Source organism: Natator depressus, chromosome 3 (assembly GCF_965152275.1).
Source record: "Natator depressus isolate rNatDep1 chromosome 3, rNatDep2.hap1, whole genome shotgun sequence".
Classification (NCBI taxonomy): Eukaryota; Metazoa; Chordata; order Testudines; family Cheloniidae; genus Natator; species Natator depressus.
In genome coordinates this window covers 46,526,900-46,540,139 of record NC_134236.1, presented here as the reverse complement: position 1 = coordinate 46,540,139, position 13,240 = coordinate 46,526,900, and the positions used below count along the sequence as shown (strand labels likewise).

At 37.8% G+C, this 13,240-nt stretch overlaps 1 protein-coding gene across 2 annotated transcripts in view; it reads right to left on the bottom strand.

Annotated features, from left to right (window-relative positions):
• The window catches only part of AGPAT5 (1-acylglycerol-3-phosphate O-acyltransferase 5), a 126,424-nt gene that overhangs the window by 70,381 nt on the left and 42,803 nt on the right, over positions 1-13,240 (bottom strand). For both annotated transcript variants that reach the window (XM_074946830.1, XM_074946831.1), the window contains exons 3-4: positions 10,735-10,850; positions 2,637-2,726 (exon numbers count right to left, since the gene is read on the bottom strand). In XM_074946830.1, coding sequence (XP_074802931.1) covers positions 2,637-2,726; positions 10,735-10,850 — 206 coding nt within the window. The remainder of the gene's footprint in view (positions 1-2,636; positions 2,727-10,734; positions 10,851-13,240) is intronic.

Sequence of the window (13,240 nt, the reverse complement as noted above, 5' to 3'; positions counted from 1 at the left end):
CTTTGACTGAAAACATACTATCAAGTATAAACTTCTTTTGATTGACTATTCAAAAAGGCCACTTTAATATTTGAAGAAAGTCATACCATGCTGAATCCTTGAATATTGAAGAGTATTAAGACCAAATAATCTTTACCATGGTTTCAGCTTTAAAACACGTGCCATCATTAGGACTCATCACTAAAAATGTTTGTGTGTATATTTCATAGAAAGGTAGGGCTGGAAGTGACCTCAAGAGGACATCTAGTCCAGTGTACTGACCATTCCTTACTGGTGTTGGTCTAACCTGTTCTTAAAACCTCCAAAGACAGGGATTCTACAACCTCCCCTGGAAACCCATTCTAGTAGTTAACTATCCTTATAGTGAGAAAGATTTTGCTAACATCTAACCTAAATCTCCCTTGCTGCAGATTAAGCTGATTATTTCTTGTCCTGCCTTCAATGGACATGGAGAACAACTGATCACCATTCTTTTTCAAAACGCGTCACTTTCTTGACCCATACTCAAAGTGTGATCCACCATAATCTGCAGATCCTTTACAGAAGTACTACTGCCTTGCCCATTTATTCCCCATTTGATTTTTCCTTCTTAAGTATAATATTTTGCACCTCCTCCATAGCACTTACAACCCACCAAGTTTGGATTTATTCACACATTTTATGTGCCCACTCTCCACCACATTATCCAAGTCATTAATGAAAATATTAAATGGTGCTAGACACAGGACAGACTTATTTCTTTAGTTTGACTATGAGGATGTCATGTGGGACTCTGTCAAAAGCCTTATTAAAATCAAGATATATAGTGTCTACTGCTTCTCCCCTATCCAGTAGGCAAGTAACACGGTCAAGAAAGAAAATTAGATTGGTTTGGCATGATCTGTTCTTGACAAATCCATGTTGGCTATTACTTATAACCCTATTATGCTTCAGATGCTTACAAACTGATTGTTTACTAATTTGTTCCAGTATCCTTCCTGGAACCGAAGTCAGGCAAACTGGTCTATAATTCCCTGGGTCCTCCTGTTCCCCTCTTTAAAGACAGGTAATATGTTTGTTCTGTTCCAATCCTATGGGACCTCACCCATCCTCTGTGAGTTCTCGAAGATAATAGCTAGTAATTCTGAGATTGCTTCAGCTAGTTCCTTAAGTACCCAAAGGGGAATTCCATCCACTTGAATACATTTGGAAGTATGCCTACACTACAGAGACTATACCGGCACAGCCAAATCGCTGTAGTTATGGCAGCAAAACTCTGTTAGTGTAGATGCAGCCTATATCAACGGTATGGGTCTTTGCCATCGGAATACAAACATCATCTTCCTAAATGATGGTAGCTATGTTGACAGAAGCATTCTTCCTTTGATATAACTGTGTCTATCCTGGGTTCGGTTGGCATAGCTACCTCGGTCAGGGGTGTAGATTTTTCACATTCCTAACTGGATGCAGCTATGTTGACCTAACTTTTAAGTGTAGACCAGGCTTAACTTATCTAAATATTCTTTAACCTGTATATTCCCTATTCTGGATTATGGTCCTTTCCCCATGTTGTTAATGTTAATTGTGTTAAGTATCTGGATAAAATTAACCATTTTAGTGAAGACTGAAGCAAAACAGGCATTAACACCTCATACTTCTTGATGTCATCCATCATTAGCTCTCCTTCCCCGCTAAGTAGAGGACCTACACTTTCCTTTGTCTTTCTCTTGCTCCTACTGTACTTATAAGACCTCTTCTTAATGCCTTCTATGTCCCTTGGTAGGTGTAACCCATTTTGTGCCTTAGCCTTTCTGATTTTGTCCCTACATGCTTGTGCTATTCTTTTGTACTCATCCTTAGCAATTTGTCCATGTTTCCACTTTTTGTAGGATTCCTTTTTCATATAATTTAAAGCATAGCTGATCAACTGAGATATCTCAAGTGTTACCAACTGGGTTATAATGCACAAAGCCAACAAGGGGGGGAAACACAACATATTAATGTACAATAACTAATACAAATGAAAGCATAGTGATTCCAACCACTGAACCACGGACCATAGAGGGAGTCATGAGAAAAGTCACTTGGCAGTAACAGTTATTCTTCAAATAGAAAATTATCAAGAGATTTTCCCTGTAGCAGACTAAGTTATTCAGCTTTAAAATGTCACTTACATTAAAAATGATTAATCATCCTGACAGCTGATTAATTAAACATTTTGTAAGAATGTTTCTTGACTTTCAAAAGACCAAACTAATTTGATATACAGTTTAAAAAAAAAAATCAGTCTGACAGGCATTACTACAGTAAGCAAGAAGCTATTTTAAAATATAGGGAACAGTGAAATTGGCTGTTTCTGGAAAGAAATTCAGCTGCTGTAATGGTAGCTCTAAGGTTTACTGGAGAAGAAAAGTTTGACACACTTAATTTTTCCTATGTAATATAGACTTTAGAGACTTTATAAACAGTGACTAACTAGAAGTCTTAATTATCAAGAATAATCAGTGAAAATACATAAAGAAAACATGCACATGGTTGCTTGTCTTGTAATTTACAAATATTAGTTATTTCTAATTCCTCTGATGCAGTCATTTCCAGTACAAAGATTGATTATTTAAAAATAATAATAAAATAAAGAGAAAAAAGTGTAATCTTACTGGAGTCTCAGCTTTCACCTGGGCCTGCAACTTGTTTCTCATTTCTTTTTCATTAAATTTGGCACTTCGTTTTACATAGATTCCTCCATGCTAGGACATAAACATTTCAAAATGAAAAGTATTTAGTATTTATCACGTACTACATTTGATGAAAAAACAAATGTTTGAATTTGGATACAACATTTTTTAGATATTATGGTGACAGGTCATTAGAAGCATCTATTGAGATAAAATTAGCAGCCTGCATAGTAAAGAACATTCTCTCTCAGGATGAAAGACACACTATTTTACATTTGCATAAGCAATACATACTCTTCAACAAAGTTACATATAAGGAGAAATGTTATACATGCAGATCACAATGTCCACACAAATAATTAGAAAGCACCTGACCTGTCTCATTTAATAATGTTACTGAATCAGAAGTCAACACTGGAACTGACACGATGGTCTATTCCTACAAATACACACAAAGAAGTAACTTTATTAATGCAAGTAGTACCACTGAGATTAGTGGGACTGCTCACATGAGTAAAGTTATTCATTTGCATAAGTATTTGCAGATCAGAATTTTCAAATCTGGATGTCATGCTGTAAATAGCAACACAAGACAAATATTGAAGACACATGTAATAGGTATCATATTGAAGATACACATATGTACGTATGTATGTATGTATGTGCGCATGTAGTAACAAGCAGCACTGATCATATCACACTATTATACACTTTCACAAACAAAAGAAAGTCTGGTAATTGCAAAGAGAACATTAGCTACTGATGATGCTCAGATAAATGAAAATAACTACTTGTTTTAGAAGTCAAAAGATTCTTCACAACAATAGCATTTTCACTGGAAAACATAATGAAAAACTAAACCATTTCCTGGAAAAGATTAGTTTTATAACTTGTCCCAGACATATTACTATTAACATTTTAAAACTGAGAGACCGATTGCACTATTAAGTTTGAAAAGAGAGAAACACAATGAAAGCAAAAAAGATAAAAAAGAGGATGTAAATAAAATTTGCCTCTTAAAAATAAATTCCTCATTGTTATAAATAACAATATTTTTGAATGTTCAAAATTAAAATCGGTTATCTTACCAAATCATCTTTTCATCACTGCTGCATATTTACTGCTTTTTCTAAGTACTGTAACAGACTACTTGCATTGATTTTTTTCAATAAAAATCTTTGAGAGATTTAAACACATAAATAAAGAACATTCTCTTATAGTCTCAAATAGATGTTTCATTAAATATATGAAAACTACATTAAGGTGCCAAGAGGATGATGGATTTTCAATAGGATGGTAAATATGGTCTTATGAGCAAACAACAATTTATTATCATTGAGAGAATGGAAGGCGGATAAGGCTAATAAATGAACCTTAAATTGAAGAGACAGATAGGTCTGCTATTTTGAGCTGGAGGAAGTACTCAGTATACATTAGATTGAGGCTGTGAGATGGGATCATTATCGTCATCCTCTGCCCAAATTGTGAACCTTTTCTATTTTAAAATGTAATGTTTTACAGAGCTCACTAATATATCCTGAACAGAAATGGAACAAGATAGGCAATAAATTCAGTTCCATTAGAAAACTAAATAAGGTGAACAGAGTATGTGTCCGATTGGCAGACTCAACCATCCTGTTGAGTAAGCAAATCTGGAATGACAGGCAACGTTTTGTACATCCCTTATGAGATGTGTAGTAAATCTGTGAACAAATAGGCGCTATTAAAATTATCTTCATGTCCCCCATAACACTCTGTTATTAGACATAATAGGAGGAAAGGCATGATGATATGAGGAACACATCTGAAATTGAATGTGTTGGTCTCTGCTCCCGAACAAAACTTCTGCCGTTTTGCATTTTCTTTCATTGTGAAGAAGTCTGTCTACGGGTGTCCCTAGCATGTGAAGATTTCCTGTATCACTGAAGTTTTCAGTGACCACTCACAGGTGGCTATCATGATTCTGCTTAGCTGGTCTTCCAGATGGCTGTTTTTCCCTGTTAGATGCATAGCCACATGTTGTGGAGAGGGCACCATTTCCATTGCCTCACTGCAAAATTAAGAATGGGCACCTTCCTGATTCTTCATATATATGATATTAGAGATGCTGTCCATAAGCACCCGAACAACTTTGTGCTGGACGTGAGGTTAGAATGTTTTTAAATGCCCAACAAACTGCTCTGAGCTCTAGAAGGTTTTAATATAATTTAACGTAATGTTGTCTTTGGGGGGATTCCAATGTCCCTGGACTGTGAACCTGCAGCAGTGAGCATACCATTCTATGTTGGATGCACATGCAGTATCTGTTATGGACGGAAGATGACTGAACGATACCCCTTTGAGGACATCATAAGGTTGAGCTTGCTAATCTAGAGATATTAGCACTTTCTTTGGAATGGAAAGCTTTTGATTCATCTGTCTGCACTTTGTCTATAGTTTGCTGACAGCCAGTGCTATGAAGTTCTTATTTTGAGACATGCATATGTTGTTGAAGTTAAGAGTCCCATCAACTTGAGATAGAACATTACCCTTTGAGAGTGCCAAGTTTCTACTGCTGATTTTACATTCAGGAACCTCTCTTGAGGAAGAAGTACTCTGCTTATCTCAGAGTCTAACAGAGATAAGATTTGCTAACTGATTTGTTAGAGTGACTTCTTAGGGTTTATCATGAAACCATATTTCTGAAGAGAGTACATGTGCGGAGGACAGCATTACAAAAATGTTCCTTTAATGACACTTTTATTAGTCAATCCTCCAAATAAGGGTATACGAGAATTCCCTCTCTTCTTAGGTGAGCTGCCACTGCTGATAGACATTTTGAGAATACTATGCAGGCAGCATAACGTCCAAATGGAAGGATCCTGTACTGGAAGTAGTCCTCTCCCACTAAGAAACGACGGTATTTGCAATAAGAACAAGAGGAAATATGGAAATGTCTGTCCTTTAAATAATGAGCTGCAAGCCAATCTTTCAAAGTGAGGGTATGACAGAGGCTAGGGTAGCATACAGAAACAAGATGTCTTGATGAAAGTATTGAACTTCTTGAGGTTTAATATAAGGCAAAGGCTTCCACCTTTTATTTTGTGTCACAAGGAGAGATTGTGAGAGACCAAAGTGCCATGAATACCCAAGACTTCTGCAATAGCAGGGACTTGATTAGGTGAGAGATGCCCAGATGATCCCAACATATGAACCATGCCCACTGCTTCAAAGGAAGGCCAAAACAAACAAACAAAAAAACACAACCAACCACCAAACCCCCAAAGTCCCAGCCAATCTGACATGGGGAAGTTGCTTCCCAACCTGAAATCTGGCAACCTGTTATAACCCTGAGAATGTGAGCAAGACACACCAGTCCAACATATAGAAAAAGGATTCTCTGTACCATCTCAGAGCACTAGTCTGAACCATTTGTTATCCTGTCTCCTGCTCTGGCCAGTCTCTGCTTAAGAGGAAGGCTAAATAAATCAACTTAGACTACACCTAGCCAATTGTGTACTGGAGAAAAAATTCTTTCCTGACCCCTCTAGGCAACCAGTGGAAGTCCTGGAGCATGAGGACCATCTACTTCACAGCAGGATCGTGATACTGATATGACTCATGTTTACAAAGCCTTTTGTGGCCCTCAAGTGATTGGTATTATGTCAATGTAAGACACTATTATTTTATTCAGTTTTACTGTTATATAAGTGTGCAGGTTTATTTTAAATTAGATGATAAACTTTTTTTTAGAAGTACCATCTCAAGGATTGAGTGATGCAGGTTCTATGGGGTGCAGTACATATTATCTCCTCTTTATCCCTATTTTGAGGAGAGCTAGAATCTCTGATCTCAACAGGTTCCTGTGAGGGGGAAGGAGAGTACAATTGGAAAGATGGATATTTTTTTTTTAAATTGTATTGAATATCTTCTACAGACAATCTCTAAAATACACTTGTCCATAGGTAAGGCTAAGTTTTTGTCATGGCTATTTTTAGTAAAAGTCAGGGGCAGGTCACAGGCATTAAAGAAAAAATCATGGAAGCCTTTGACCTCGTGACTTTTACTAAGAATATCTATGACAAAATGGGGAGCTCAGCTGCGGGATCGGCACACTGCCTGTAGAGGCTGGGCAGCTGCAGGGGCCTGCTCCCAGCTCTGGTTGAATTTATGGCGTGGTCCCCCCGCAGTGGCCAGGAGCTCCTGCCTCCCATGGGGGCCGGGAGCTACGGGGAACCCTGCAGCTCCCGGCTGAATTCACGGAGGTCGCTGGAAGTCATGGATTCTGTGACTTCTGTGAGCTCCGTAAAAAAATCGTAGCCTTATCCATGGTTATAAAAGTCCAACAGTGGAAAAAAATGATATAGCCAGTCCTCAAATGGAGGGGCGTGAACCTGGATTAAGACTGGATCAGAGCTCTCGGGTCTTAGGTCACAAAGTTGACATACTGCCCAATAACATAGCTACTCAAGATGCCTGGTTGCCCCTTGATCTCAGTTTGAAGCTTTTTTTTTTTTTGGTTTAGAAAACTGCCAAAGAGGCTATTGCTGGTGATATTACTGTCTCCTTTGAGTAAGGTAAGAAGACAATCAAGGGCAGTGTTGTCTTTGGTATTTAAAACCTAGTACTTGTGGCCTTTTCCAGATGCCCAACTAACTGGCAGTATATCTATTTTCCATCTTTTACAGAAACTCATCAGTGCTGGTTCCCAATGGTCCTCCTCCTTTAAAAGGAAGATCCTCCACTTTAGCTCTCTAGAGGCAGTGCCAAAAATTCAAGCCAATTTACCTTCTGATAGAAATCGTAGTAGCTACAGCTCTAGTTGCTGCATCTGAAGTCAATAGATGCTATCAAGGCATGTCATGCTACTCAGAGACCTTCTGTTATGATAGCATGTTTCCTCTGTTCATTCAGGAGCAAGTCAATAAACACTGACATTTTCTTCCGAAGACGGCATTGTTAGTGCACTGTGGCTTGGTAATTCATGGAATTTAACTTAATGTGGAAGATGAGAAGACTTTTCTTCCCAATAAATTCATTTTTTTTCTATTTTTATCTGAGGAAATAGAGTGTACTAATCCACCCTTAGGTCTCTGAACAGCAGCTTCTACTACCAAAGAGTCTGAAAAATCCTCTTGGGGTAAATATTCATATAATTTGTCCATCTTTTTAGACACTGGCTAAACTGAGGATGGACTTGCCCAAATGAGCTTTGTGGGTTGCAGAAGCCCAAATAGTATTAGAAGTGATATTCTCTTTGAAGAGTGAGAGCCACACTTCGCATGTTGCTCTCCAAAAAAAGCATCAAAAGCGAGCATAAATTCAATGGAGCATTAACTCCTCATTACTTGTTCTGTCACTCCACCTCAGAAGGGAATCACAAAACCACCACAGGCTGATAGCCAGTTGAGGCATGGCTACTTACCCAGACAAGCAGTGATGGCTAGTAGGGGACTAGAAGGAAGCATAGAAAAAAGAGTATATAATATTTTTTGCTAAATTTTTCCCAAAGTTCTCTGCTGACCTTTTATCCAGCATGGTTGCATTTTAGTGGAGAAGGACTGGGCAGAAACTGTTCTGCAGACCCACACAAAAATACTAAGGACAACTTTAGATACACAGATTTTATATTTTTAGCTAACAGAACAATCCTGTGCCATAGCAGATGAATGTAAGGAGCTTCTTTGTTTGTTACCATTAGAAATACATATTTAAAAAAAGGAATTTGTTAGCTATGCAGTCATCTATAGATCCAGTTTCCTAATTTATATTGAATTTCTACTGTATTTGCTTTTGAATAATATCAAAATATATGTGTATGTCTCAAAAACAGATTTCTGGAGGTCCATAAGCACACTGTCTATATTTTCAATTTTTTCCCTCTGTACTTTAAAACATGTTTCTAGATCAACAATGAACTATGTTTACAAATATGTTTCCTTAGCGCCTGAATTCTGCACAACTGAGTAGCCAAAATATGTGTATATTCCAAACAGGATGTTTACCTGAGGTAGGGAATATAAATTCCATGAGTATTCCGTAAGTACATATCACTGGAAAGTTTTAGTGGAGTGTGAGTGACATCACTGACAGAGCATCAACAGGAAGAGGAGGAAGTGTTTTATGTTTTTGCAGTGTTTGGTGTGATAAAGACAATAAAAATACCTAATAGCTTGCACTACAGTCCTGGTGTATCCTTTTCAGTCATTTAAACACATTTTCTTTAATACAGACCCAACACTAGTGTCTGTAAACAGTCTTCCATTTGTGTTCCTGGATTAGTAATATATCCATCTCTGTTTAATGTCTTTAATTGTGTGAAAAATATTGTGGGGCACACAAAACTACACAGGTTTAAGTTAATAACTACGTTCTGTATAAAACCGTAGCCTACATTTACACTAATTTCCAGAGGAACAGTCTATTAACAGTCAGTATAGTAGTCAGGAAGTTGAACACAGAATATTCCAGCGAGCCATTGCAAGATTTTGGAAAATAACAAAAATAACTTTGGACACCTAGTGATAGTGGATGCAATAGAGAACCTGAATTGTTAGCATTATAATAAAAGCAGAATTAGACCACCAGAGACATAGTGACTATATGCAAGGGCAACAACAGTGCTCTTTCCACAAATCATAGTCTCTCCTTGCACTCTGCACGGCAGAGGAGAAATAAAAGAGCATCAGAAACTGTCACTTTGGTTTGGGGGCTTAAGTGGGTGGGGAGGGAACACAGAAGGAAGGGTCACTGTCTCCACAGCACATTCTCCCCTGTTCTCAGGACCCAATAGAAGCCCCTTCACTGGAGCACCACAGGGTTTGGGCTCTGTGCGTATTGAGTTGAGTGGAGCAAGGAAGCAGATACCTTCTGTGGCATGCTCCCATCCATACCCACAGGGTGTTTGAGAATTGATGCTTGCTCCAAGCAGCACTGACTTTGAGTAAACCATCTCTACAACTACTACTCCCAAGCTATGGACATGCCAGCCACTGGCAGTAGTTACAGTTCAACCTCAGTTATGACCAGAATTATGAAATAATCAGTGAACCACATGCCCCATTTGGAACTGGAAGTATGCAGTCAGGCAGCAGCAGAGACCAAAAAGAGCAAATACAATGCAGTATTGTGTTAAACATAAACTACTAAAAAAAAATAAAGGGAATGTTTAAAAAAAGATATGACAAGATAAGGTAACTGTTTGTGTGCTTGTTTCATTTAAATTAAGATGGTTAAAAGCAGCATTTTTCTTCTGCATAGTAAAGTTCAATGCTGTATTGAGTCAATATTCAGTTGTAAACTTTTGAAAGAACAAATATAACATTTTGTTCAGAGTTATGCACATTTCAGAGTTACGAACAACCTCTGTTCCCAAGGTGTTTGTAACTCTGAGGTTCTACTGTACGAAAGGAGTCATGCTGTCATGCGGGAGAGGTTGGCCTAGACAATTGTGCAGAAGCACTAGTCCGTTATTGGTGTAATGAGATCTGTGCAGATCTCATGACACCTGCAGGTTAAGGTGACCCTGACCATTCTGTAGTGGCAATAGCATGAAGGCAAACTTCAACCTCCCTTGACAAAATGATTGAGAGAATATTCTCCCAGTTCTCCTCTCTTACTGGTTTTACATCAGTATTACTCCATTTTCTTCAATGAAATTACCCCCAATTTACAGAAGTATGAAAGGAGAATCAGGCTCTTACACATTGACAAGCACACATATGTAAATATCTGAAAAGGAGAACAAGTGTAAAGGACCCCAAGTTAGACACCACCTCTAAATTTTGCCCCATGATTTTAATTCTGATATTACTCTAAAACACAGTATTTTGTTAATTAGAAATATTAATTAAAAAAGCTGAATCGATCCTCTGATAAACAGCTGTTTTTTACATCAACGTTAGATAAGTGTTCAAATGTACACACTTCTGAATGAGACCAAGTAATTTTCTTTTTAAAATAAAGGCACACCAAGAAAATTCTGACTCATTGCTACTGCTTTTGGACAAGTAGTATTAGAAATACACAGTAAAGAAGATAATAAATTTTACACTACCTGTGCAAACAGTAGGAAAAAACCAACCAAACAAACGGGAGTTACCTGAGAAAAATACCACCCATACAAGGGAAGCCATTTTAACCCATCTTTCAAAACGTATCGGACATGTCCAAGAGCATTCTGTCTGATTGCCAACATGTCTGCAACAATCCAGTCAACTGCAAAGACAAAAACCCAGAACTCTTTAGTCAAACTAGGCCTCAAATATCCCTGAGGAAACAAAAAACATTTTGTACATAAGATAGTAATAAAGTGCTTCTGAAACAGTAATTATGCTTCTGATGTTCATAACAGAAATCTCATGAGAGAAAAAAAGCATGTAGTAAACACTCAAGATAACTGATATTTTTCAATGGCAATACTAAGAAACCTTCCCAGAATCATGTTTATTTGTTACTTCCTTGTCAACTTTTCCCCACACATTAATTACTCCTGTTCATTCATAACTTTAAATATTTCATTCCAAGAGATGGGTGTTTGGTTTTTGTTTGTTTTTTAGTTTTACAGAATCATAGAAATGTAGGACTGGAAAGAACCTTGATAAATCATCTAGTCCATTCCCATACAGTGAGGCAGGACTAAGTTTTGTCTAGACCGTCTCTGACAGATGTCTGTCTAACCTGTTCTTAAAAATCTCCAATGACAAAGATTCCACAACCCCCCTAAGTAATTTTTTCCTAATATCTAACCTAAATCTCCCTTGCTGGAATTTAAGCCTATTACTTTTCGTCCTATCCTCAGTGGATAAGGAGAACAATTTATCACCCTGCTCTTTACAATCTTTTATGTACCTGAACATTGTTATCATGTGCCTCCGCCGCAGTCTTTGCTTCTCCAGATTAAACCCCATTTTTTTTTCAATCTTTCCTCATAGGTCATGTTTTCTACACCTTCAATCTTTTTTGTTGCTCTTCTCTGGACTTTCTCCAATTTGTCCGTTATCTTTCCTGAAGTGTGGTATCTACAACTGGACACAGTACTCCAGTTGAGACCTTATTAGTGCTCAATAGAGTGAAAGAATTACTTCTTGTGTCCTGCTTACAATGCTTCTGCTAATACATCCCAGAATGTATGTTTGTTTATTTTTTTTTTAAACAGTATTACAGTGTAGACTCCTATTTAGTCTGTGATCCACTATAACCCCCCGATTCTTTTCTGCAGTACTCCTTCCCAGGCAGTCATTTCCCATGCACGGACAGCACTTCACTACATCTTTAACAAGAAAAAAAAAATTTAGCTCCAGATCCAAAAACTTGGTGACACTTGAAATTTTGTCATCAATTACCTGCAAAGATTAAGGGGCTGATCTTGCACAAGCAGAACTTTATGCACGCAAGTAGCCACATTGACTTAAATTCTATAAAGTTTGAGTTCACATGGATTCCCAAAACTGTGTAGAAGTAACAGTGGGCGGTATCTGGTCTTTATGAAGATAACTGTAGTGGAGGTTTCAGAAAGTGGTCACTGAAAGAGGGGCATTCCTAATGGGGCAGAGTTAAGGTTGAGATACATTATCTGTGGTACACAGTGATTGAGCTAGTGGTGAGGTATATCTTTCTGGGTGGAGGAACAGACGGTATGTACTGTTACTTAACTTTTTGTTTCTTTGTTGTTGAAGATTTGCATTAGGCATGTTGCTTGCAATAACCTTACATGACACTCATTTTGTGTGTATGGCCATGTGCATACACAAATTACATCTTTCTGAAAAACCTTGCATCAGAATCCATTTCCATATTGGCAACTTCTTACATGTCCCACAATATGGAAAGCAGACATTTGATAACAATCATCTTATTTTAATATGTTAAACATTACAGTCAATATATTTTAAAGGGGCCTTGCCTGTTTTCCAGTTTCACTGATCAACTGAAAGTCCAATTTGTGGCATTTAGGCATGTACCTCTGCAATTTGCTCGTACAAAGAGCCATCAGGTGCACTGAATTTATCAGGAAATTTTGTTTTAGGTTACTAGTTTTCTCTACCATGTATGAAAAATATATTTTCCTCTCCTCCAAGCCTGGAAGGTCCCCTACTTTGTATGTCGCTACTCAAGCTTGAGAGATTCCCTCACTTCCTTGCCATTTAACTTTTTTTTCTTTATGACCCCTACCTCTGAGGACACCATGGATTTCTCCTTTGGAGTCCTTCATTGCTGCTTTTTAGATCAGCTGCAAAGACCAATGATGAATAGTGCAAAACACTTATCTAAAGCAAGAACAGACTTTGTCAAATCAATCAAAAGAAATACAGTGGCATCACTCCAGTGGAGGGCCTTTAGCTCTGGAACTTGCTGCTCTCCCTAGGTTGCCAAAGCCAGATTCCACTGATCTTCAGAGCACAGTGCAAGACTGTTTTCTCCTGGGCTTTTGCCTAATGGGGGCATTTAGGGGGTGCTATATAATTTAAATGATGGGTGAGACTCTTCCAGAGTTGACAATGATCAACAAGTTAGGTACAGAACCATTACTGTTGATCATTGCCCAGACACTATGCTGTAGACAGCTTCATGAATACATTTCATTCAATTTAGAATAAATAAAAAGC